General features: G+C 40.7%; 2 protein-coding genes across 4 annotated transcripts in view; one reads left to right on the plus strand and one right to left on the minus strand.

Moving 5' to 3' along the window:
- arhgap21b (Rho GTPase activating protein 21b) overlaps window positions 1-10,715 on the plus strand; it is a 29,639-nt gene extending 18,924 nt beyond the window's left edge. For both annotated transcript variants that reach the window (XM_086172374.1, XM_086172375.1), the window contains 16 exons: window positions 1,064-1,210; window positions 1,746-1,845; window positions 1,974-2,019; window positions 2,131-2,256; window positions 2,357-2,656; window positions 2,746-2,807; window positions 2,903-3,051; window positions 3,140-3,282; window positions 3,464-3,622; window positions 3,712-3,790; window positions 3,924-3,997; window positions 4,111-4,200; window positions 4,295-4,462; window positions 4,590-4,695; window positions 7,527-7,558; window positions 7,680-10,715. In XM_086172374.1, coding sequence (XP_086028500.1) covers window positions 1,064-1,210; window positions 1,746-1,845; window positions 1,974-2,019; window positions 2,131-2,256; window positions 2,357-2,656; window positions 2,746-2,807; window positions 2,903-3,051; window positions 3,140-3,282; window positions 3,464-3,622; window positions 3,712-3,790; window positions 3,924-3,997; window positions 4,111-4,200; window positions 4,295-4,462; window positions 4,590-4,695; window positions 7,527-7,558; window positions 7,680-9,263 — 3,365 coding nt within the window. In that variant the 3' untranslated portion in view covers window positions 9,264-10,715. The remainder of the gene's footprint in view (window positions 1-1,063; window positions 1,211-1,745; window positions 1,846-1,973; window positions 2,020-2,130; window positions 2,257-2,356; window positions 2,657-2,745; window positions 2,808-2,902; window positions 3,052-3,139; window positions 3,283-3,463; window positions 3,623-3,711; window positions 3,791-3,923; window positions 3,998-4,110; window positions 4,201-4,294; window positions 4,463-4,589; window positions 4,696-7,526; window positions 7,559-7,679) is intronic.
- A 1,551-nt stretch (window positions 10,716-12,266) lies between these two features.
- The window catches only part of LOC147218869 (A-type potassium channel modulatory protein DPP6-like), a 77,823-nt gene continuing 63,150 nt past the window's right edge, over window positions 12,267-26,939 (minus strand). For both annotated transcript variants that reach the window (XM_086171907.1, XM_086171909.1), the window contains exons 9-26: window positions 23,879-24,033; window positions 22,817-22,914; window positions 22,604-22,730; window positions 21,056-21,094; window positions 20,838-20,945; window positions 20,652-20,743; window positions 20,523-20,570; window positions 19,853-19,965; window positions 19,124-19,171; window positions 18,891-18,989; window positions 18,686-18,755; window positions 15,388-15,582; window positions 15,251-15,305; window positions 15,046-15,148; window positions 14,913-14,968; window positions 14,752-14,824; window positions 14,585-14,658; window positions 12,267-13,929 (exon numbers count right to left, since the gene is read on the minus strand). In XM_086171907.1, coding sequence (XP_086028033.1) covers window positions 13,786-13,929; window positions 14,585-14,658; window positions 14,752-14,824; window positions 14,913-14,968; window positions 15,046-15,148; window positions 15,251-15,305; window positions 15,388-15,582; window positions 18,686-18,755; window positions 18,891-18,989; window positions 19,124-19,171; window positions 19,853-19,965; window positions 20,523-20,570; window positions 20,652-20,743; window positions 20,838-20,945; window positions 21,056-21,094; window positions 22,604-22,730; window positions 22,817-22,914; window positions 23,879-24,033 — 1,697 coding nt within the window. In that variant the 3' untranslated portion in view covers window positions 12,267-13,785. The remainder of the gene's footprint in view (window positions 13,930-14,584; window positions 14,659-14,751; window positions 14,825-14,912; window positions 14,969-15,045; window positions 15,149-15,250; window positions 15,306-15,387; window positions 15,583-18,685; window positions 18,756-18,890; window positions 18,990-19,123; window positions 19,172-19,852; window positions 19,966-20,522; window positions 20,571-20,651; window positions 20,744-20,837; window positions 20,946-21,055; window positions 21,095-22,603; window positions 22,731-22,816; window positions 22,915-23,878; window positions 24,034-26,939) is intronic.

Raw genomic sequence — 26,939 nt, forward strand, 5'->3', positions numbered from 1 at the left:
GCCCCATGCACATGAAGGAGGTGGTGAGAGGGATAAAGTTGCAAGATCAGGATTCTGGGACAGGTGCCCTGGCTCAAACAAACAGATTCGTAATTGAGCAGGCTGCTAGGCCGAAATCAATGGCCTGTTTAAAAGGCCAGTTTTCCTGGCTGGAATTCTTACATTTGATCTTGTGAATAAATCCTCAGGTCTATGTATCATAATGATTTTGCAGTGCTTTTGAACTAGCTCAGAAAATTAGACGGCTACTAAAGTGACATATTGTTTGTTTCTGTAAAAGAGCCTCACTACTAAGAAGTCACTTGATTCAGGCTAAAGGGATGTTGCAAAGGAAGAGCATAGATGCTGCTTTCTCTATGACTGTGTGTGCCTTAGACGGAAATTACAATTACAAGTCTTTGCAAATCTGGTGCTAAACCTATGCTTGCTGCATCCTGCAGTGTATAGTGTTTATTGTTCTCTATCTCCTGTAGCATCTACCGAACTTTTGACACTTTAAAGTACTGTAGAACATCAAATAAGGCATTTTTTATGTACTGGGTCAATTTGGTCATGTCTTCGGTACCAGTGAATTTGTCCTTGTGACAACCCAATTCCAATGCGAGTTGAGTCTGTAATTTGTTTTCCAAGAGGCCATTTTATGGCCTCTCAGATGCAGCGTTCATATTTTGCCCCATTTCAAAGTTGGGAAAGACTGAAACTGGGACGTTTACTTTTAAATTTAGCTGCAAAGCCCTGAGCTACTAGTCCCAGCTTTGTTCTCGGGGGGTGTGTTTTACTCATGAGTTTTGAGAATCCCTCTTTCTCTCAGGCTCTTTTTGTGCTTGCAATAATGTGTCTCAGATGATCCCTCAACAGGTAGAAAACTGCAAAGTGGTTTGTTTACATAAACATTAGAATGTTCCTCATCGTTTCCTATATCACGACTGTCAGTTTCATCATTCTCTTCCTCGCTAACCACAAAAAAAATGTCATTGCCATGTGCAAACCCCAAATATGATGTCTCAGAGCTGCTCTGCTTATTTTTGTTTTAATCTCAGATCTTGCATTTTTGTCACTACAGATGAGCCAGTCAGCCCCAGTGTCGACCAGGAAGCAGCTCCTATTCCACCCTCTGCAGTGGTTTCTGTCGTACCATCTGTACATACAGGTCCCTCCAGCACAGGCTCACCTTGTCCTCCCATTCGACGACAGCTCTCACATGACCAAGGTTAAAAAAAAAAAAAAAAAGAAGTTTGTTGGGTTTTGATCACATCATAGACTAGCGTGTCAACATTCTCTTACAACAAAAATGGCTTTCTTTTTTCATTTATTTTCCTTTGAACACGTAATGTTATAAACCATCATAAACATAAATAAACAAATATTCATTTTCTGAGGCAGGGCTTTTTAATGGTTGAAAGGATTTATAGTATGTTCATTTTACATGATTTATAGTATGTTCATTTTAAGTGTTTCAATTTTACACAGTTCACTGGTGTCACCCACTAATTTAAATGGGTCTGCATTCAGTTGACAGCAAAGTGTTTCAAGTCGTGCTTAAACTGGGTATATAGAGGAGCTTAAAACTCTTCACAAGTTTGTTTGTGAGTTTCGAGTTTCAAATCCCACCCTGCCTGGAACAGTAAAGCCAAACAAATATAATTGAGATGAAGAATAAAACTGCTTTTTCCCCCCTCATTTTTTTCTTTGCAGATAATTATCATTTTCAAATAATTTCAATAAATTCTCTTGAACCATTCCAGAGTCTCTTCGAAGTGCTTTGCTGGAGTCTGAATCAGCCAGTCAGTCAGAGCGGTCTAAGTCTTATGACGAGGGCCTGGATAATTATCAGGAAGACAGAGGGTGAGTGCGTACAGTTATGGGATCATTGTGCTTTTTCCTGCCATGTATTTGGTTATTTAGCATGCCAACAATAGGACTTCCTAATGGTTTATTGTTTTTTTTTTTCCGTTTTTTTTTTTTTGTTTTAGTCGCCCATCCACTAGGCATATGCCAGGTCTCAGGGGCCTGAGAAAGGTAATTAACTTTATTTAGATACCAAACCTTACTAGACTTGTGTATCACTGTAGAACAAAAATGTTTTGATACACAAATGTATTTCTGTATAATGCATATTTTCATCTTTAGGCACTTGATGGGCATAAGTTTGCCGGGGAATCTGGATCTCGACGGGACTCCTCCTCTGATATATTTGCTGACTCTTCCAAAGAAGGGATTCTTAACTTTAGGCAACTTAGTACTGATAAAAATAAGGTATGCCTGTAATATGATTTTTTTTTTGTCAGCTGTCATAACTATTACTCAGTTGTTTAGATGTGTAATATTGAGGTTCTTCTTTCCCTTTTTTTGATAGCGTGTTGGTGGAGGAATGAGGTCTTGGAAGCAGATGTATGCTGTACTACAAGGCCATATGCTAACCTTCTACAAAGACAGAAAGGATGCACTTTCTCATGTCTCAGTGCCATCTGATGAGGACCCCTTGCGAATCAGCATCAAGGCCTGTCTGATTGACATCTCTTATAGTGATACAAAACGCAAAAATGTGTTACGACTAACCACCTCAGACTGTGAGTACTTGTTCCAAGCAGAAGGAAGAGAGGACATGTTAACCTGGATAAGAGTCATTCAGGAAAACAGCAACCTAGACGAGGAGGTCAGTTTGACTGTGCCATGAAAGAATTTAGAAGATGCACGACAAATGTCACAGAGAATTGACCACATTTTTTTCCACTGTTGTTCCAGAATTCTGTAATAACAAGTCAGGATTTGATCAGTCGAAAGATAAAAGAATACAACATGATGAGGTATGCGGGTCTCCTTAGTTTTCAACCCAATATCTTAATAGTCTCTAAATAATTTATCAAACTAATCTCTTGTTTTAAAAACATTATTTGATCAGTGCCCCCAGTAGCAGATCAGAACCTTCCCCCAAAACATCTCGCCAGTCCCTCAGCATTAAACAAGCATTAAACTACAAGGGAAGTAAAACCGAGGGCAAGCTCCATAGCCCACATTCACCCAAATCAGAGGAGCGGAGGGCATTGAGAGGTAACTGCCAAGAATGGACTGTTAATGTGCTCATAGAACATTTCAAGTGTTCAAAAAATTAATTCTGTATTTTAATTTGTTTACCCAGACGATTCTAGTCCACCAAGGGACAGGGCTGCTTGGAAGATAGGTATCGCCGGTATAATGAGAAAACCTTTTGAGAAAAAGACTCCAGCAGGGGTCACATTTGGGGTGCGTCTTGATGATTGTCCCTCAGCACAAAGTAATAGAGTGAGTATCTTTGTTTTTTTCTTTTTGAAAGAAAATGGAATGTAATTTCTTTGAAACAGTGGCTTAGCAGACCGACCCAGACACAAGCAAATGCACTTCATGTTTTGAGTTAATTTACTTAAAGTCCAAGTTTCAACATTTAATCTGACAGGTGTTTTTTCCTCTGCTGTGTGTTGTGCAGTTTGTGCCTTTGATTGTGGAAGTGTGCTGCAAGGTGGTAGAGGACAGAGGTTTGGAATATACAGGCATCTACAGAGTTCCAGGGAACAATGCTGCCATCTCCAGCATGCAGGAGGAGCTCAACAGCAAAGGCATGACAGACATCGACATCCAAGAAGATGTAAGTGATTCATCAACAGATGTTGCTTTTTCAGTGTCTAAGATTTGTACTTGAAAGGTTTGTAACATGCTTTCGATCTGTTTCTGCAGAAATGGCGGGATCTCAATGTCATTAGTAGTTTACTGAAGTCGTTTTTCCGAAAACTTCCAGAACCTCTGTTTACAAATGGTGAGATCTTTCAACACATTGTAAATCCTAAAAATACATTCAATGTAAACTGTGTCTGATTTCTCCTCAGGGATATTTTTAATTCAGTTTTCACCCCATGTTTTTTTTTTCATTATATTTTTCTATTTTTCAGAAAAGTATGCTGACTTTATTGAGGCCAATAGAATAGAAGACTCGGTTGAAAGGCTAAGGGAACTCAAGAGGCTGGTAAGAACTGCATCAGCTTACAGTTCGGCTCCACAAATATAAAATTGATGGATACTGTTCTCCCCGAACTTCATACCCTATAAATTTGTATTCATTGATTTATATTTTTACAGATCCATGAATTGCCTGACCATCACTACGAAACACTGAAATTCCTTTGTGCTCACCTAAAGAGAGTGTCTGACAACTGCGAGAAAAACAAGGTAGGATCAATTGGACAAAATCTGTCCATTTCAGTGTCATTTAGTAAAATTCCTCAAATATATTTGACTCCTATTTCTAATTTTGTATGCCTAGATGGAGCCTCGCAACCTGGCAATTGTGTTTGGTCCAACGCTGGTCAGAACGTCTGAAGACAACATGACCAATATGGTCAATCACATGCCGGATCAATGCAAGATAGTTGAGAATTTAATCCAACAATATGACTGGTTCTTCACTGATGATGGTGACGAGGACCCTGTGGTAACTAGCACTCAAGGCTCTCGCTTTCTTTCAGTAGTGAATGTTTTTCGTTCCGTGTTTGCTCACTTCTCAAACGCCTGAATTCTTCTTTCCCTTCAATTTGCATTATTTTTATTTGTGCCCTAAGACCACAGCTGAGCAGGAAAGCACAGTGCAGTCTCAGCCTGTGCCCAATATTGACCATCTACTCTCCAACATCGGACGGACCACAGCGTCACCTGGTGAAGTCTCAGGTAACTCATCAGTATGTCTGTCTGAGAACCCTTGAATTTAACATCCCAACTGCAAATGTTTTCCATGGCAGCTATGATGTAATTCACGACTACTACTACCGCAGCCGTTTAAGTTACCAAAATATTTGGCATAGCCTCATTTAACACTGGAACAATACAAAGAACACCATGCCTGTTACCCATTATTAAATGCTTTGAGCTCAAATAAATGCATTCGTTTTGATTTTTATTTCCAAATAAAACAACCTTTTCAGTAATTTTTCCAATGTGTATTTCAATTATTAGTCCGACTATTGGGAAAATTGTTGAAAAGCAACTTGTTTTATGAGACACCTCACAGCCTTTTTTGAACCGTTCAGTTTTAGATTTATGTCTGTTTTGTTTCGCTGTTGCTTGTTTTGCCCTAATAGATTATATTTGTCTCCGTTTTTTTTTAAGTTCATTTCTTTGCTTTTCTCTTTTTTTCCCCCCTCTCATTCAAGTTATTATTTTCCTCTCCCTGTGCTTTACCTGTGTTGAGATGATGACTCCTTTTCTTTCCATTCTTTTCTTCCCCTCCTCCTCTCATATAATCCCGGCATGTTCTTTCCCAAAAATCGAAATCTTAACAAGCAAAGGAAACTATGGAAGTTGTAACCCTTCTGACCTCTTCCCTTTTGTGTGTAGTTTGTCTTTCTTCCTTATCCCTGTCCCGCACTCACACATTACCCCATCTTGACACAGGCCAAGTGGGCGGCGTCTATCACTCGATGATGTCACTGATGGACTCTGTTTTGTCAGTGATGGACAGCTGGGACTGTAGGAAGAAGGACGAGTGTTGTGCCCAGTGTAGCTGCCTAGTCTGCAGAAACCCACAGCTCTTTTAATTTTGGGCGAAAGGAGGAAAAAAGATACAAAAGAAAGAAAGAGAAGTCGATGTTTGTCATTTTTCCTGTGGTGTGCACGTCTCACATTTAATCCAATACCCTAAATTGAGGGGATACAGAGCAATGCTGCTATACTTTCTCTGAAAGCCCTTCTGCTGTCTCTTGTTGTCTCTTAAGCTGATCGCAAGGACAAGTAGCATGGTATGGTCAACCTCAGGTTCTCTCCCAGTCATGTGGCATAATCTTTCATGATGTCTGCGGGTGGGGTTGTTGTTGCGGGACTAAGAAAAATCACCCGCACACATGCATTTACACTCAAATAAACACTCATATGAATCCACATACCAGATCAAGTAATGTTGTACGCAAGTATCTTGTTTTGGTGACACATGCTAGTGAATGCAACTTGAAACAGATGTTACATTTTTTTCGTTTGTCCCCTCTAAAGGTAGTCTTTCGCTTCAGTTCACATGTATTGTCCTTTTCTTTGAATTTGTTTGAATTCCTTAGCGCAAAGTCTAAATTTATCAGAATTTTCACATTGATACTCAATTGAACCATTTCTTTTTAACATATCTTATATATTTTGATAGCAAAAATGGCCTTCATGTCTCACTTCTAATACTATACACAGTTTATGCCTAAATTAGCTCATCAATAGCCTTTTTTCACCTCTGGTACTTTCTAGGGCTGGGAGAGCTGTTGCATGAAATTAACACGGATTTCAGCCAGAGATGCTATCAATTGTATGAACACATCCCTTTTGGAATTCCTCCTGTAACTTAGGCATGACCCTTGAAATCAGCGTTGGACACTTTTTATCAGCAACGGTATTATGACAAGTGTTGTACGTTGCGCGCTATGCTTAACATGCATAACAATGTTCCAACAATCTAAAAAAAACTTTACAGGTCTGAGACATTCAGACAGTGACAGAGAATCAAGAAAAACAAACCCTTATGTGATTGTTACATTGTTGACAAATTTTGAACCCCAAATACTTGAGAATAAGTAACAAGTAAATCTGCTTTCACGCTTCTCTATCCAACACTCACTTTTACACCAGAGCTCCGTGAAGACATATTCTTAATTACTTCCAAGACAACAAGGCCATGTTTATTTACCCCGTACAAAAGTTATACCTTCAATTTTTAATAACTAAATTGTTGTAATTAGCTGTGACTTATTTTCATTATTTATTTAGCATACTTATAAGTTATGAATTTTGTTTGCTGGAAACATTTGCTTGAACAGGGTTGTTAAGTTTGCAAATCTTCACAAGCGACCGTTTGCGTTCTTCTCTTCAGAGCAGTGCAGTGAAATTTTGTGAGTTTTGGTTTGCCCTTTTTTTTTGTATTTTGGAACGACAGGTTTGGTGTTAAAGAACACCACAGGAGTTGATTAAGTTTGGTGTAAGAGCAATCTTTCTTTTACGCCAAGGCTTGCCAGTGTTAGCTGTATTGACCACGGCATACACCCACTGAGCTGCTTAGCTCAGGCCCCTAAAGTCTGTCAGTGTGAGCTCATCATTCCCTCTTCTCTGTGACGTCTCTGAGTTGGGAAAGAATGCCTTGTGAGCTACAGTTGGTGGCTACATGTGATGCTCTGTGACTGACTTGTGTTCGTGATGTGCCACCATTTCACCGTTGACATGAGCATGAGCTGCTTTTAATTTATTGGGCCAGTGCTGGGTTGTTACCTCCTCTTCTCTTGTCCCTCATTTCAGGCCTCCTCTGCCACATTCTCCTCGTTTCCACGTACTGCTTAGTGTGGTTCCTCGTCCCCCTGTCTCTTATTGAGCCGAAACTATCATCCGCTTTCATCCAGCTGCTCTCATTATACTTATCATGTCTGTCAATTTCACTCTGAGCGACCGTTCTGCATTTTCTCTATTTCCATATTGACTATTTTCAGAAAGTCCGATGTAGCTGACTTTAACTAATGGCTTTCTTCTTGTTGATACAGATTCAGCATGTAGTGATTCCTCCAAATCTAAGGTAACGTCCTCAGTGGTTTTTTTTGTCTTTCTTCAAAGTCTTCATTTTTATCTCTTTTGAATCATTTTTGATCTTGCCTGAGTGACTAACTATAATTTTTGTTATTTTTCTTAAAAAACAGAGCTTGTGGGGGTCAGGGAAGGATCAGTGTAGCAAAGAGATGATACGATCCTCCTTCTTCGTCAGCCGTAAACGCAAGAAGCCAAAGGATAAAGCTCATCCTAGCAGTTCAGATGACGACCTAGATCCTGCATTCCCCAAGAAGGAGCTCCCAGAGGAGAGCCAGCGGCAGCCTCTGTGGTCTCAAGACAGTCGTACTGAGGAGGAGGAGGAAGAAGAGGAGGAGGTAGAGAACCCAAATGAAACCACTGATAAAGAGAAGCACAGGAACAACTCAGAGGAACATCTCGAAAAAACATGCAGCTCGGCATCAAAACCCTCTCCCTCTCTGCCTCCTGAACACAACTCCTCTCCCTTTCAACCTGGCTCCTCCACCGCTTCACCCTCCCAGTCCCCAACCCTCAACTACCACATGGCGACGACACACAATTCAACCCTGTCCGACCCGCCTTCAAACTACGACGATACTGTGTCCGACCTCGGTACGATGAATAGCACCAGCTCACAGGCCTCAGTGCCCGGGGTTAGATGCGGCAAGGCAGCCGCTCTAGGAACGGAAGCAGGACCCAGTGGGCTGGGAGCCGAAGTGTGCTCCATCACCTCTGATTACTCAACCACATCCTCCATGACCTTCTTGACCGGAGCTGAGCTCAGCACCCTCAGTCCCGAGGTACAGTCGGTAGCCGAGAGCAGGGGCGGAGATGATGCCGATGATGAACGAAGTGAGCTCATTAGCGAGGGAAGGTATATGGAGACGGACAGCGAGAGTGACAGCGTTTACTACGGGGGGAAAGAAACACTAGCGGCCGTAGAGCAAGAGCTGCAGCAAGTGCCACGACCCCTCTCCTCTCACAGACTCATTGAATGTGATACCCTTTCCAGGAAAAAGTCCGCTCGACAGAAAACCGACAGCGAGTCTTCCCTGGAAGGAGCTCGCAGCGATAAGGATTCTAATCGCCTGTCGCAGGTTTTGGGATCAGTGAAGGGCCGTTCCACCGGCAGCCTCAGCTCCTCCTTGCGAGGTGAGCTTGATAAGTCAGAGCCAGCATGGAGGCTGAAGATAACTGACCGGCTGAAGGTGCGTCTACGAATGTCAGTAGATGACATGTTTGGCGTGGGCAGCCAGAGAAGCAGGTCCCCCGAGAGTCGCGGCAAGAAGAAGAACATCAGGCGCCGACACACCATGGGCGGGCAGAGGGACTTTGCTGAGCTGTCTGTTTTGGGAGACTGGCCACAGCACGTAGGGATCGGTTCAGGATCTCGGTCAGAGCTGTCAGCCGTGGACCGGCTGAAGCCCAAATGCAGCTCTCAGGACTTTTCCATTGGGGAATGGATTGCCCGAGAGCGTCACCGGACCAGCAACCCAGAGGTCAGTCTGGACATTTCCGAACAGCAAGGGATACTGTGCAGCTCCAACTTCCAAAACCTCGGCGCTGCTTCCTCTTCTGAACTGCCCAGTTGTCCAGGCGAGGTGCTGAACGGCGATATTCCCCCGATAAAAAATCTGAGCCTTTCGGCAACAGCTCACCCCCATAAACTAACCAGTTCCCAGGTTGTCCATTCACGCTTTTATCAGTACCTGTGATGTGTGTTGGAGGTGTGTGACTGTTCCGTCTGAGATGTTCTCATGTTTGGACGTCTCTTAAACTGTTTGTTGTGAGATCAATGTTAGTGAATGAGCATGTTGTACAAAAAAAAAGTCTGTGTGTGTGTGTGTGTGTGAGCGTTTGTGCGTGCGTGTGTGTGTGTGTGCGCGTGTGTTTGTGTGTGTGTGTGTAAAAAGAGAATTAATCAACACTAGGATTGATGATCTTGCTTGTTTATAAAGCATGGAATTAATGTCATTAATGATTTTCTTTATTTTTTTTAATGATAATTGACTTTGGGATGGCTCAGGCGGAGGATTTCCTCCGTTTGCACAAGTTCCTGTTATGCTGATGATAGAGAGGACCTGTGGCTCAGGGCAATGAGCCCCTGAAGGACAGTAAATGTGAGGAGTTGTGAACAGTGAAACTTGAATTAAGATTTTTAAAAGGTTTAGCAAAGTGGCTTTATGGATGAACTGACTTTTCGAATGAATAGGAAGTAGTATAAAAAAAAAATACAGTTTTAGTACTGCAGATTAACTATTTTTGTGTAAAGATAGTTACTATGTTCCAAGTCAGTGAGTGAGTAACCAAATGAAGAATGTACAGATGTTCTTGCTGTTATACAGACTAAAAGCTTTAGATGCTTATGTTTCATTCATTGTGTAGATCTCCTCTGTTTTCTGTGTACTTGAATAGTGTTTTCGGTACAGCCTGTCTGTGGACTGCCTACAAGCTCTCCAAGGGTTTTTTCCAAAGGTACAAAGGTGACAAGGAGACACTGGACTTATGCAAATAGAAAAATATAGTTTTATTACCCAGTATAATGGTTTAAAGAGCAGAGAACAACATACCTCTGATGCAGATGTTCTGCTACCTTCTTTGGTTCCCACTATGGGTAGTATGTTGCATGAGGGGGAAAATGGATAGATCAGAAAATCATGTTTCTTCACAATAGGAAGTGCCTCACAATGTAATGTTAAGGGTGCCATATTGTCTTTGTTGAGATACACGAAGATGTTACTGTGAAAGACATTTTCTTATCGTCGACAGTCATTCTACAGGTTCTGTAGTAAATGCCGAGCTTCCATTCCGTAGGCATTCCACTCTAGTCTTAACATATTTTGTACTTTGCCCCCATCATTCATTTTTGATTTTAACAGAAATTGAATTATGTCTTGTAAAATAAGTAACTTAAATGTACATATTAATGCCATGTTTTAGCTGCTTTTCTTTTCCAACATATAGCAGGGTTGAGAACAGTATTGTGGGATGACACTGCTTATCTTTGTGGATGTCGTGGGCTGTTCGGTACTTCTCTGGAGGAGAGGTTTGTGCACAAGGAAACACATCAGTGAGTTGGATCATTTGTACCAATGCTGTGTTCCTCTGACTGTGAGAAGAGTTCACAAACTCCTGAAACACTGGAAATAAATTTTGTCAATGGCAAATGTCTGTCAGATGTGTGTATCTCCGTTATGAAAAATTGAAGTGTGGAAGCAAATAAATCAGGAAAACCAGTCTCCAACTGTAGAAAATTTGCCCTCCTATTCAGTTACTTATTCAAGTCCCAAGAGTCCACGTCATGATATTTCAATTCGCTTTTTAATATCTATTTTTAAAATATTGAGGGAGCAGGCGTCTTCATATTACATGGATGTTGTATACAGAAACTACGATAAAGGTTCCATCATCCATTCCATCATCCAGTCAATATGCCCACACCTGCCCGGCGTCTCTCGCTAGGGGCAACTCCAGAATTAGAAAAACAGTCCAGCTCCTCTCAAGAGGCCTGGTTCTAGACCCCACGCTTTGCGTTGAGGTGAGTCCGACGCTATCTAGTCGGAATCTCTCAGCCTCACGCACCAGTTCAGGCTCCTTCTCAGAGACGTGACATTCCATGTTCTCAGAGCCAGCTTCTGCCCAGCCACCAGGCGCTCGCCACCGAAACCCCATCCCCGGGCCTGTTGCCAAGGGTGGCCCCCGGTGACCCGCAAGGAAAAATTGGGTCCAATGATTGTCTCCTTCATGGGGGCTCTTCTGAGCCACACTTTGTCTCGTCCCTCGCCTGGGACCTGTTTGCCTTGGGTGACCCTTCCAGGGGCAGAGAGGCCCTCGACAACATACCCCTCAGGATCACTGGGACGCACAAACCCCTCCGCCGCGGTAGGGTGGCAGCTCACGGAGGGGCGGTAATTGTTTTTAAACAGAAATAGAAAACTTGGCTGTCAAATAAGGTAAAGATGAAGCGCAAGTCATAGCTTACGCATCAACTTTATCCTGAGGACAAAGGGGTTTTTATTGTCTTTTCACTCCGGGAGAACGGGTTCCTGTAGACAGCCATTAGCCGCGATACAGATGTAGTACAATGCATGTGTGTGAGATGCACAGTAGATGGATAATAAATAAAAAGTAATAAGATTATAAAAAGATGAAATTAGAATGCAACTGAAAACCCTGAATAATATGCAGGAAATAATACAGAATGAGCATGGACGAATAAGATGCTTTCTACCTATTAGTCAAGTATAGCAAGCGAGGACATCATCTCAGTCCTAAGACCATGGAAAAGGTATCGTGTAACAAACTCCCATATTTGTTTTTTTTTCTCAAGAATTTATTCATTTTACACTGAATGCGAAATATTTTTGGAATGCTTTTCTGTGGGACATGCTTTACAGCTATTAAAAAAAGTAGCAAAGCTTAAGGAGAGCCTTATAATTCACATGATTTGGCAAAAATAAAAGCGCATGCATCTAAAAAAAAAAAGGCAATTATTATGGCTCTGAGACTTATAACTTTTATTTTATTGTGCTATTTACTTCTAGCTTTCTACCATGGAAGGCCAATTTCTTTGTATTTATGTAAGTAGCTTGGTCTGTCGATGACGTGACTCTGCAGTGCCTAGACTGAGCACAAGATGGCAAACTGGTCTCATGTACTTCCTGGTTCGGTTGGTTCACGCCCAGAAAATAAGCACAATAAACAAAGCCAACAATAGGTACATTTCAAAATGCTTTATATACAAGTTTCACATACAACAGAAAGACTGACACAATGCTGGATTTATACACTTTGTACATCAGCTGATACAAACTACTGACAATACTAACAGAATTGACAAAGGGAGAGAGTTAAGCCATTTAACACACAAACAAATTCACAAAATAAGAATAAAACAATTAAAAAAAAAAAACACAGGAAAAAAACAGCAATAGTTAACTTACTGCTATGCCAATTTGGAAGGCAAATATCCAGATCCATAAAATATATTCTTTACCCTTTGTGTGAGCATAATACCCTCTTTTCAGGAAACGTACATAAAATGATTTGGGATTCAGTGTTGTAGTTTCACAAGAATGATGTGACTCATCTGCTATTTCAGCTTTGCTCACTAATTACTGTTATTGAGTAAAAGCAAATGTGACTGAATTATAAACCCAATGCACAATTCAGACAGGCCTTGTTCATATGCACAGATTTTCAGTGTCATGTGGACTCGTAATAGGAAACTTTCACCCACATTAAGGCACAGTGACTAGGAAATAAATTTAGAAATATGAGTCGGGGTAACAATGTTATTTCGCACACTTTTAGACACTTTCACAAAGTACAATATTGTGCCTTCGTCAGGAAAGCAACTGAGGACTGATGCAGCCAGGTGTCCACTCATAGACAAGTTACTATCGTAAGACACTGAACAGAGAAAGTAGTCAGAATCATTAACACAACAATCAGTTAATTGGTTGGCAAGGTTATAAGAAACTGTAAGCCTCTCAAAAGGTGCATCTTGCTGTAACTGACAGATCTTTTGTGCTAAAAAATGCTGTGCCTTTGATTGTGATGGAGAGACTTTGCTCTATTGACGGTACATTGATCCTCCACTGGTCCAAATAACTATAATATGCCAAATATGCATACAAACACAGGTACTAAATTGTAGGATGCTAATCAAAAGACTTGGATCATGCCTACTGCCTTTTCAGCACCTTTGGAACCAGATCAGCATGTATCTGTTCATGCCAGCGGAGGAAATACGCCAAGGGGAAGATACGTTTTATACCCCCGGCTCTTGATGCGCAATGATATCAAACGTGACTTTACCGAAGACGCATATTCAACGCAGTAGCTGATTCAAGCCTTTTCTAGAGTTATTTTTTATGACAGCAATCACTCAAGCAGGGAACATATGAAAAAATCTTATGCGTCAACCAGGAGATTCTGCATTGTCCACTAGAGGGAGTTCGACAGTGGCTGCTCCTTCAGCAACATGTCCATTGAGTTTTGATGGTGCAGAGCAATATGACTGTTTACATCTGATATCTATTCAGCATCTTTCTGACTGTCAGTTTAAGTTGATGGAAGGGAGATTTAAACCGAGGCTCTCTCACACATGCGAGATCTGCAGTTCAGAATGGTACTAAAATCAGACCGGGCAGTACGAGGTGAGATGATTGTGTTAGAATTATCTGTTTCGTATTGTGCTGTGGTGGCTGGCCGAGGCTGATCAGCCGAGCAGCTCTAACTTTCGTCCTCTTCCTCTTCCTGCTGGTCGTTTATTTTCTCAAGTACCCGGAAACAATCCCCGAAGAAGTTGACGAGGGATTGGCTCAAGTGCTTCTGCGACCCATCGCCGTGTAGAAAGTGCCCCTCGTCAGGGTATATCTGTAGACAAAAAACAATGATGGAGTTTAAGCTGAAATTAACATTATTTTATGATTTAATCAATAGAAACGTTTTAAACTGATGCACATGCTATGTTGTCATCAGCTGCTCATAATCCAATAAGAATTAATTCGCGCAGAAAAAAACGTGTCAAGCGTGAACTTCCAGGTGAGAACACCTGTTATAAGCTCATGTTTTCATCAAAACATTGAGAATGGAACTGTTATGAATCAGTCAGTGATTTGGTTGTGAGACAAAAAGTATTTAGCAGTAATTCTGATAACCAATTAATACTATAAGCACTGACTCAAGCACAAATATGTGAAAACAAGACATAGACAATAATAATGATATGAAATTATATTACATATACGATGAAAAAGAAAGAACCACTGACCCAAACACTAGAGCTACAGGAATGTTTCAGAATGTTGTGATTCTCAGATTGCTAACATTTGTACAATTTGTACAATTTGTACAATTTAAAATCTTTTTGCTCCCGTCAAAAACAGTTAAAATGTTTTTGACAGGAGCAAAGTGATCAAAAATTTTCGCCGTATCCTTTTGTGTGTGACAGAATACACGACTTTTGTGATAAACATCAAACCAGCTACTACAAACATTTCAACCATGTTTGACTTTTGAATCTGCTTACCTGTAAAGTGTAATTGGCCCTCTTACTGATCAGATGGTTGATAAATTTGGCTGTGTGCTGGAAGTGAACTTTTTCTGAAGTGAAAACACAGACACGTCAGATCCCATTTTTAATATCGGAAGCTCTTTGCAGATGAAAAAAAAAAAAAAATAGAAGTCCCTTTTTACCATCAGCAGTTGGATGAATTATCAAGTACTGCTTGTCCAGAAGCTGACCTACTCTTTGTGCTAAATTAGCCACCTAAGTAAAAAGACAGAAGGAAATCCACTACATATTGGACGCCATCATCATAATTTGATTAACCTGATTGTGATCACGAGATACATACTGTATATACTCGAGAGTCTGTTTTTGAGCCAAGGTACCTCTCAGAAAACGCCGATACTGTGAGTTAGAAAATAAATGTTAGTGTAGCTTAAAAAAAAAAAAGCACATCATCTGTAATGAAGATAAAGTTATACCATAAAGCTCAAAATCTGTGATAGGAGAGACAGCTGTTCCGCATTTAAGTTGCGTAAGATCCCCAGAACTAAGGAGTATCGTGGCTAGATATCCTCCATAGGCCTGCTCAAAGAAAAAGACAGGAGGAAGTTTTAAGTTATCTGTGTATCGTGCGAGGCCAATACTGCATCCCGACACAGTTAACTGAATACAACGACGTCTTACCTTCCCGTACACTCCCATTCGATTCTTATCAATAAAAGGCTCTTTGGATATGATCCTGAAAATAACAGAACACTTGTAAAAAGCCATTTTCGAGCCGAGTGCTCGGGCGATCGTCACGACCGTGTTACAAGTCAGACCTGAGCGCGTCTAGCTGGTCCCTCTCCTCAAATATTCCCAGCTTCCTACTGACTTTATGGAGGAGGTTGGTGCCCTGGAACCCACTTCCGTGGCCGTCAAAGCGGATGACGATGGTGCTAAAGCTGCTGACCAGAACGGTGGCCCAGTCCACCTGGAACTGTTCTGTCACCATCTGCCCACCAGGCGTGCCGTCACTATGGGGAATACAACACCGTTCAATCTCTGGATTTAATTTCCCATATTATGAGTTTGCTACGACAGTATGTATTAGAATGAAGCGCTGCCATTTCAAGCCATTAAGGCAGTGACCGGTCTGGATGAAGCTGAAAGTACACATAACTTGATTGTGGAAACATATTTAGATTTTAGAATGACTTTTATTCTTATGGCGCTACACCACAGCACAGGCGTGTCATGACATTTTACCCAAAGGTGTAAAGATTTGATTTTTTTTTACACAAACCCAACATTCCCCTTAATGCAAACACTTGGCAATAGCGGCATGGAAAAATTGGCTTGGACGTATCCGAGCAAAATGAGGATACCCTTCTGTCGTGTCCAGCTGAGCTACAAAGAGAGAGAGAAGGATAGAGAAATAGAAAGCAAGAGTGTGATAGGGACAGAGGGAGGTACGAGGGTTGGGAAGGACAGAGAGGGATTTTATCACAGCTACCTCAAATGGCTGTGGAACTGAGCCTGTATGCAGAGTTTCATATATCTAGGAAAGCATTGCGAACAAGGGAAAAAAAAAATCTTTGAGGTTAGTTTGCAGGTTAAAAAGCAAAGACGACATGCAAGTTATTTGTGAAAAAGCAGCACAAATAACACCAATTAAAGTGCTGCAATAACAGTCATAGCTCGTAAAGGTTGTTTGAGTTGTATTGAATATAATATTACGTTCTGTTACATTGAAAAGGCATCTTTGCCCACTGATGAGCTCAATTAACTTACAGATACATAATCTCTGAAAAGTCCGAGTTGCTGATTTATTCTGAACCACCAGACATTTTCATCTATCAGTTCTGTGCCGGCCCTTTTAATTTTTGACTGCATAAGCTTGTAGAAATACTGGATTGGTGCAGGCCGACCACTCCGAGATGCTCCGGGAGTGAAGAAACGCAACATCAGTGAAGGACGGCTCCTAGCCGACAACCCGCAGTTGGCTCAAAGGCTTCATCCGAGCAACCGGCTTCACGGTGAGACTGCCATCGAGGCCATCAAGCAAGACCGGTTGGCAGCGGGGAAGACTGCGACGCGGTTAAAAGGACTCGTTACCATGTGCACAGGAGTTTGTAGAATCCTCCTATCACGCACTCTGAAAACCTAGATGAGTTAGTGTGGTGCCACCAAGAGGCAGGATGGAAGATGCACCATTCAGGCAAGGTGAGGCATGAGAGTGATCGATGATCAATGGATCTTGAAAGAACGTAGGTATGCCTACATACCTCTCTACAGACTCTACAGCCGCCATAGGAGAAACAAAGTGCAGGTTCGCACTGCAAAAGCAGCTCAGACAAGGAGTAATAATAGCCAGGATGAGCACATCAGTGTAACTGATTACGTCACAGCAGCTGGTTAGAGAGTGAACAAACAGTGAACAGTGAACATCACCATCACAAATATGGAACCGACATGGTAACCTATGCGGTAAACCAGAGAATCCACAAGGAAAACCAATGTTCGATCGGGCTGAGGCTAATGTCAAGAATGTATGGAGAAGCATTAATACGAACCGATTTTTCATCCTTCAGAACACATTAGGAGGCGGCGCCGCAACCAAAGGTATCAGATTTGCCCATGCGAAGATAAAAAAAGTTCTGAGAGATTATCTAGAGGATAACAGAGCGAGAGACGGGGGAGGCTGTTGGAGCTGTCCAGCTAATGATAGTCTTTGAAGGAAGCCAAAAGACCAGAGGAAGACCAGGAGAGCATATGAAGAACCTGCGCACCCAAGTCAAACTTAATCTCACACCCCTGAGACACATTAAAAGATAGAAAATGCAGAACTCTCAAGGAGAAAGCAAGGTTGAAATTCCCCCAGACCTTTTTCAAGTATGCCTGATGCCTCAAGAGGACAAAAATTTGGCAAGCTCCAGATCCTTACAGCAGGGACTAAAGGACTTAGTGACAGTCCAAAAAAAACAGTTCAGATCACCAGTTCTGTGAACCATCCCAGGACTCATCTGAGACATGAGGATAGCCTTGGGCTACCACAGCCAGGAAGGACAAGCCAGCATTGACAAGCCACACTAGAAGAAAAAAACACGGTGAGGTCAGAGATAGCGACAATGGGGAAGGGTCAGAATAAGATTAGAGATGTGAGTCAGCATAAGGAAAAATGAGCAACCTCTTGGCTGTTATTTAGGCAGCCGTGAGAAACATGCCTCAAGCATGACTTGGCTTCCCGATCAGGGTAATGTATGATGCACCCTTAAGTTTCCAGAACCTGCACCTATGATATGGATCAGATGAAGACTTCTTGCTCTTCCCAGAACAAGACTTGCGTCATTTTCTTTCATGGTGGGAGGCAGCATTGATGCAGGGCTGGTAAAGATGGGGCCAGGGTCAAATAGTGCATAATCTCACAAAAATACCGGAGCCACGCGGGCTGGAAGGAAATAGGACCAACATAGCGATATCACAGCACGGGATCCTTTTTGTCAGGCAATATTGGGGCGAGGGAAGGAAGCGGAGCAGCAACCGGAAAGAGTCTGAACAAAAAGCGAGTTGAGGATGGCAGTCAACCGTTCACTTCCGATCGAAGTTTTCCCGTGAAATGATCACAACCTCATAATGGCTTGACATGATCTTTTGGTCCAGCCCTGTCAAAGACGTCATCACAACTGAGCTCGCTAACATGGGAATGAGAGTGTTTAGGATAGTGGGTGTCTTTAAGCGACAAAAATAAGATGTACACGTAGCTGTTATCACCAACTGGGTGGAGGGCTTTCACCTGCTGGAAAATGTCTACATGACATTCAGTGATTCCTAATGTCTCTTGTCGTTATTAACTCAGAGCAGGCGCTTTACCCTCATATTATGTTAAGGGTCAATTTGACCCATTGGGTCAATGGGTGAAATGGGTCAAATTGACCCTTAACATAATATGAGGGTTAAGCTATAAAACGGTGCAGAGGAGGCGGAAAGTAAGAGTTTGTGGCCCAGCAGAAAGAAGAAAGTGTTGATGCTTAATCACTGTTAAAGAACAACTACATTTTAAATTGTTCCTTGGAACAGGGATGTCATATATGTGAATGCACTGTTGTGACAAACACAGACAGATGTTGTATTACTTACACTAACAGCAGTAAAGGGTAATGTGCTGTATTCACAAATCCCGCTGGCTTCAGAATCTGCATCGTCAGAGCTGCAGCAGACAGAGAAATGTCAATTCATATTTTTTTTTTTCCCCAAATGCAAAATGACAGCATGTTATTTCATTAGCTGGCACTTCACTGGAACTGCCTGTTAGAAGAGCATGAACATAAACATAAACACGTACTGTAGTCGTCTATGGTGACCGTCTTATATTCCACTCTGGGCATCTGCATGTTGTTGAACGTTTCGTTAACCCAGTCGTTTGTTTCCACATCTAACACCTCTGCACAGGAGAAAAAAAACAGATTTTTTTTTTTTTTACTATTATTGTCTCGATGGAAACAAGTGAGTGAGTTATACACAAGAAAAAATGTTTGCAGATTGTGGATGCAAAAAAAAAAAAAAAAAAAGTCTCACTCAGTTTGGTGTCAGTACTGTAAATTGACACGCTCGGTATATCAGGGCCTAAACAAAGGAATCAAGAAGAAAATACAGTTACATTCGACATGACAGGCTTTATATAACACCAAAAACCTCACAAGGGCTCTGGTGTAGCAATCAAACCCATTTCAAGCAACATAATCAAATCCGTCTCATCTTAAACAGAATTCACAAACAGATTTTTCAGCCACCAATGCAGATAATTTACGCGAGTCTCTAGAGAAGAGACTCTAGCATATTATTTCACGATGGACCCGTTCCCCAAAGATCCAATTAACAAGCAAGCCAGCAGTGCTTTTCCTCTGCGGAGCAAGACCCCTGAACAAATTAGTTTCCATGGAAACCACAGCTTTGTGAAGCCACAAGGGCAAAGATAGAATGGTGCCTCTGGGGGACAAAGGGATTATCTCGTAAACAACAAAACAATTCAAACCACTGCACTTCCTCTCACCGGTGCCGGCGAGAAGACTTACAAGACTATTATTTCTGCGGCTGAAATCGGAGCGATCTAGTGGTTTGAGGTAATCCGCTCATATCCAGTTGAATATCGCCTGTCAAGCTTGCGGTGCAAATTCAATTACAATTTCTCCAGAGCACTGTTCCCTGCTCCCCAGAACACTGTCACTTTCACGGATGCTGCAAAGACACCGTCCACTGTTGTAAGACTTGCTTCAGATCAAGAAATCCAAGGTTGAATAATCTCACCTTTACAGCTGAGTAGGAAGTAAGTCATGTCATGGCTGAAAGAAACGTCCACGTAGCCGCACTTGAACTCGCAGGAGAGGCAGCAACGGTTGAAGGGAGGAATGGTTTCGGTGCTGGGAGTTAGACAACAAACTCATAGAAATATTGCTGCCGCTGAAATGTATTATATAGTAATACTGCATTTGTGAATGGCTTGAAAATGGAGTATATTTCACATGGTTATTTGATACTGTCTGCATTTTGAAATAAGATGCTGCCTGGGTTGTGTAATAAATACGTTGAATATGGGTGAAAAAAAAAAAAACTGCACTTTTTCATCTGTTCTGACATATTACATTGGCTACTGTTACATGGTTAAGTGGCGAGCTTTTCTGGATCATCAAAATGAAATAATATGGATGTTGCTGTTGTCCTTTTTTAAGTTGCAATGTCAGTTAGATTTAGAATCTGGGATCAGTGGATCTTAGCAGGGTTCAAATTGTTGAAAAGAGAATTTGTAGAGATTGTAATATCTCCTTTTTCATCACTAAAAGAGCGCAATTCCCAAACTGTTTTTAATTCCCACGCAATGATCGAAAATTCATTACAAAGAATCGTTAGATGCTAAAAGTTTTTTTGATATGTGTCGTTGTAAAAGATGGATAATTACAGATAATTTATGCAATCCCACCTGTATAAATGCCGCCGTTTGGGGTCATCTTCTGTGCTTAAAAAGTATCTACAAAGAAACGTGGATTCATCGTGTCATCATTCCGAGGGTTCACTTTGTTTTTAAAATGTGCACATACAAACCACTCACATGAGGTTCTTTTCATGATTGTAGGCCAAGATTTTGGTGACGTCCCAGTCTCCGGAGGTCAGGGACTGAAGTATGTCTGCGCTCGTGTTCGTCTTGCGAAAGGAAACAGAAGACTCGACGTAACTTTTTCTGCCAAACCAAAACTTAAATTACAATTTCACTGTGGATTGATTGGAAATGACTTACCATAGAGGTAGACATGGAAATGTGGAAAAACTTTCCTCTCCCACCCTGAGGAATTGCTCTTGTGAAGAAGAACTTGTGGCCATTGTGGGAAAAGAGCGGCGCTTCATTCTGCAGTGAGGAAAGAACATCTGCTTGCCTGTGTTTTAAAACCCGTTCGCAGGCGACCCTTAACTCCTCTGAATAACACATTTGGCTAAACACGCTCTTTACTATCTTACCTGTCGATGCAACCAGCTTGTGCTCTCATCCTCATGTTTCTGAAAATTAGAAAGTTTTGGAATAAACCCCATTTGGAGTGTGTCAGTTAAAGTGAAATGTTTCTGAATAAGGTTCATAAGCATGAAAGTACAATCAAATTAAAACAATGAACTAGGACATTACGCCTGTATTAAAAATGTAAAATCATTATGTAGCCTGTTCCATGAAAGTTGATGAGAGGAAAAAAAAAAACTACTTTTTTCCTCTGGGGAACGGACGCAATTCTGGTTTTATTCGGGCGGCTTTTATAGCGCACAGAGAATCTGCAAAAACATAGCAGTTTGTTTCAAGGATCTCAGTTTTTCATGTATGTACTTGGAAATTCAGCAGCTACATCGCACACCCTGCAACATAATTCTCACAAACAATAATTCTCACATAATTCTCTTCAAAATGTGTTTTGAACGCATGTCGGTTCGCAGTTTGTTACCCAAGTTTTAAACTTCTCCAGATCTGAGCCAAATCATGAACTGAATCCCCGATGTTATTAAAGGTAAGAGAACTTTTATGAATTTAAACCTGCATTAATATAACTTGTCAGATAAGTGTAGAAATACTTTCTCAACTATAAATTGCAAACTTATTTAAAAAAAAAAAATTAACAACACGTCCAGGAACTGATCATATTTTGCCAGTGCTTCATTTAATCTAAAAACAGAAACATCTGCCTCTTTGGCTGTGAAATGATTTAAAAATGTTCCCGGCACAATCTCTTCATCCGGCTGTTCAAAGCTGGACATCAATATGTCAAGATTGGTTAAAAGAGATGGCGAGAAGGCGAAAACGATGGATTGAATGTGCAAACTTTTGGCATAATTTCTTGGTTTAATGGAGTAGATGCACAAAAAAAACCAAGAGGAAAATTGTAACTACTTGTTGGACATGAATTTGAGCAGCCTTAGACTTTTTAAAAAAACAAACAAACAAGAAAACAGTAAATTTTTTACAGCCTTTAATATACTGCTCAAAAAAATAAAGGGAACACTTGAACAACACAATGTAACTCCAAGTCAATCACACTTCTGTGAAATCATAGTGTCCACTCAGGAAGCAACACAGATTCATTTTGACTTGTTTTAAGGACATTACATCAAAGTTGGATCAGCCTGGAGTTTGTTTTTACACTTTAATTTTGAGTGTGATTCCTAATCCAGACCTCCATGGGTTGATACAATTGATTTCCATTGATCATTTTTGTGTGCTTTTGTTGTCAGCACATTCAACTGTGTAAAGAGCAAAGTATTTCATAAAAACATTTCATTCATTTAGATCTAGGATGTGTTTTTTAAGTATTCCCTTTATTTTTTTTGAGCAGTTTATGTTACTGCCTCATAGCTGGCCACATTAATTCGACATCGATGTCCTAAACCTAAAAATTAAATAAAGAAATGTATAATCTGATCTCTATGTCTCTGTGACATTTCTGCCGGTTTAGCCAGTGCATTTATTTGCATTTATGAGTTCACTTTACTTTTAAAACATCCAAATAATCATCCATCAAGTCTCACCTTAATGCAAACCCCAGTCGTTGCCTCGCACAGCGTCAGTATGGAGTTGTTCTGGGCTCGGTTCAGCCAGTTGACAGCCAGTTTGGTGCTGGTCGCCCACTTTACCACAGTGATGTAATATTCCCTCCTGGAAACCACGGGGAAAGAAGACATCTTCACCACCGACCCAACCGCTGACCAATCATGGTCAGACACCTTCAGGTCCTCACACACCCTATTCGAGGATCATCGGGTTTTTTCACCACCACTGTGTGCAGCGGACCATTGAGGCTGACCACTGACAGGTGAACCGCAGGGTTTTCCTCCCCGACCTGCGAGGGCCGAAAAGAAATTAGCGTCACTTTGGTTTCAGAAATGTTATTCGTGCAATCAGTATGAAACTGTTGCAGCGTATTTGATGATAACCGACCGGGGCTTCGTTTATATTGTTTTTAATCTGTGGGCCAACCAAACCTTTCCACATCCCCACATGATCCAGAATGAGAAATATGAAGAATCTGAACTAACAATTACTTTTTGTTTTATGAGTAAGTTTTTGCTTGTAATAATCAAGCGTTATCTATCATCTATACTGAGCAATTCTGAATCATTTCTCCAATATTTCTCCAAGACTTCAGTATTTGCTGGTGAAATTTGATTGCCCCTTTATATGTATATTATCACATAACAAGGTTTGTGCACTATAAAATAGATTGGATGTTCAACCAGAGTCTGCAGTTATGAAGCCCCTCAAGGTGGATACAGCTAATATTCACTCTTGAGAATTATAATTTGAAATTTTGTTTTTTTTTTTCTTCAGAAAAATGATCCACAATGTATCATTTGGCATTGCTATTGCGTTATAACTGACATATAATTCGTGAATCATTTTACTGCACAAGAGTTAACTTGTGGGGCACATAATACTAGCCTTATCTAACAGATAGCAGTAGATGAATTGATTTCTTCATTCATTTATTCATTATCTATATAGTTTTGTCGGTGACTCTGTGTTGCAGGAGCTGGACCATATCCTAACTGTCATTGGACGGAACGGGTGCGACACCCCGGAACGGTCGGCTGTCCAGTACAGGGCCACATATAGAGACATAAAACCATTTTCTCTCTTATTCACATTTTTGGGCAACTCTCCAATGACATTGTTTTGCATTGTGAGAGGAAACCCGAGCAGATACACGGAGAACATGCCAACTCTACATAGAAAGGCCCCCAAGACTAAGTCAATAATTTGGTAATTTTAATGCATTTCCACTACAGATTTAGGAAGAAACGTGCCTTTGGGTAGTGATACTCTAGGCTGTTGGGGTACGGTGTTCCTGTAAAAAAGGGGACTTCCATCTTTGGCACCAAGGTGTCATTGATGGTCAGGTAGGCCAGACGCAGGCCATCAGGAGACCACCAGTGGGCTATATGGGTCTGCAGGATTTCCTCTGAAATGAAAAAAAATAAATAAATAAAAATCAAAAATTAGAATTCCTCAGTTATCAATGCAGATTCATGAAACAAAGAGCGAACGGTTAAAGGTGAAAAAACATGGTTTGAGACAACATCTGCGCTGGTATGTTTGCTGTGCTTCTTAGCTAAAAACATGCTCTTCAACTCTAGTTATTATAATTAACATTGCAGCAAAATCAAATGACTGGCATATAGTCAGATTTTTTTAATCTTCATGGAATTGTTCATGAACTTTTAATTTCTTTGTAGTAGCAAGGCCGCATAAATTGGGCTGGACTGACTTTTGAAGTGTGTTTTTCTCATGGGCAAATCAGACGTCATAAATGAAGTGAAGGCCCGAAATCAATATCAGAATTGAGATGAAAATTGCGAAATAACAGTTTTGTTTTGTTTTGTTTTGTTTTGTTTTGTTTTGTTTTGTTTTGTTTTGTTTTGTTTTGTTTTGTTTTGTTTTAAGAATCTGTGCTATGACATAATCACTTCAGCATGATGTTTTTACTAGAAAAATATAATTATTAACCTAATTGGCCTGAGGGTTTCCACTTGCATACCATCTTCACAAAAAAATATCAACTCCAGTTATTTTGAATTGTGCTGAGGAAAAATACAGATAACGGATTAAGTAATTTATCATAAGTATGTTAAGGTGATCAAAATCACAATTTCTGCAGGGCTTTTGATCCATAAGCTCATTTATTTGTAGGCTTGATATTATTTAGCGCTCTCTACTTGAGAAGAAATATCAAAGAGTCCATTATAAAGTGTTTGGTTGTGATAGTGGGTTGAAATTTGTTTGTTTTTTGGCAAGTGATGTTTATCCAGCAGGGAGCAGTAGAGCTCAATACAAAGAATAGGGCTACATGCCAGTATTAAAACAAAGGATCAATCTAACCTTTTCGCGAGCTTTCTTTTTTCATTATCATTTTTAAAATACTATTCATGTGAAGTCAGAGGCTCTAAATTGAACAAGGTCAAAGAATGCTATTTATTGTTAAATTCACCACATATACTTAGTAGTTATAAATCTAAGGCAGTCCAGTTTGCTCCAATGCAGATGGATTTTCAAGGCTGGAGCAGACAGTCAGACAGCCAACAGTTTCTTCTTTTACCCAGAAGGTCAACAGCGCAACATTTATTTACTTCCAAGGCCTTAGAATTCCCAACAGCTTGTGGCGTGAACACAGTACGTGAACGTAAATGGATCTGAAAATAAAAATCTCAATCGAACTTTCCAACAGAAATTATCATCATTATGTTTTGTTTTGTTTTCTTTTGTTTTTCACATATCCAATGTGTCGCATTTAACCGAAAATCCACCACTGGGTAGGATGAACATGACAAAAGCAAACGTCCCGCTGTCTGAGCCTCCGTTGAATTGCAGCAAATAACCAAAGGAAAAAAAAGCAAGTTTCTTAATAATGATAATAATCCTAATAATTTGTCCTTATAGCTCAAAACTTTATTGTCATCGCGATCGCAAAAACCCTAGAGGTAATTACTCATTCAGCAGGCATTCTTTTAACAAGCAGAGCTTTTCAATTTATAAAAATAAACTGGATTAAGTTTTGTTATTGCTTTTTTCATGAATTCAAAAATATAGTTAACTGAAGTCTAATCATTATTGCCTCTTCACCACATATGAACCCGCTGACCTTGGAATCATCCAACTAGCCCATAGAAGAGCCAACCGAAGGAAAAAAAAAAATGTTTTTAATATTCTGTTTTCATTTTAATATCTTATCCAAATTTCATTGGCTGTGTGGATGTTGAAAATTAGACAGCACATCCAAAGTTGTGTGCAGATTCTTGGTCATGGCAGTCTTGCTCTTTACGTGGAAACTAGACTAGGTTAATTTCTTGAAGCCATTTCACTGCTGAGCCAAGAGTCTTCTTTAGAAGTGAAAGAGTCTCTAAAGGGGTTTATTAATGATAAAGAATTTCAAAGATGCATCTGTACAAATGCCATGAATCCCTTGAATATTTATTCAATAACAGCATGATGAACATGCAGAATGATAACTCATCTGGGACTTTAGTAGCCTGGCAACAGGACGAATCTGCTGATCTAAGTCTCATTTCAATCTGCAGATCCGTCTGCCCCCCCAACCCCCTAAACCCCTCCCCCTTGTTCTGTCTGCTTTCCAACAGCTTCACTCTGCTGGGCCAATAAAAAGCCAGTTATCCCTTAACAGGCAGGTATTTGTGACGACTGGCTCATAGTTACGGAGGAAATGCCTCTGATTGGTTGTTCCATCACACCTTCTGCGTTTTGTTAATTGTTGCATCACACATTCTTTAACTCCGATTGATAGTCAGTTGTTTCCATGGTGCTGTTTGGTCATGACCTGTAAATCTGAAGTTGACTAAATGGCTCAAAAAAAACAAGAACCAAGCAGTTTGTTTTCCAGCTTGTGCAACACAAAGATGACACTACATCCGAATTTGAAAATTTGTGAACCTACAGATTATTGAATTCTGATGCCATCATTGAATTCCCCCAGAAGTCATACAGGGCCACCTAAAGTGTGAAGTTTTAAAACACTTCTAACTTTTGGGACATCATCCTTACTACAATAATCCCCATTGATAACAAGATAACAGATGCTCTTCTGTGCTTTATGGATAAAGTGGTAAGTTGGAAACCTACCCACCATCAGGACAATTAAGTTTTCCAAGTGAAACCAATAGCTTGCCTCTATTATATGTCATTGAATACACACTGGAAGAACTCAAAAACCCTCCAATGTACGAAGTGACTTGTTATTATTTTCCATTAGGACAGTTTTTAAAAACAAATACATATCCGGAACAACCCTTCTGGGAAAACTACAGGGTGCTGTAATGGCATGCTGTGCCGAGTTGGTAGAGTGTTACAGTGCTT

Source organism: Fistularia commersonii, chromosome 25 (genome assembly GCF_037954325.1).
Source record: "Fistularia commersonii isolate RoL2024-O1a breed Wild chromosome 25, RoL_Fcom_v1.0, whole genome shotgun sequence".
NCBI lineage: Eukaryota > Metazoa > Chordata > Actinopteri > Syngnathiformes > Fistulariidae > Fistularia > Fistularia commersonii.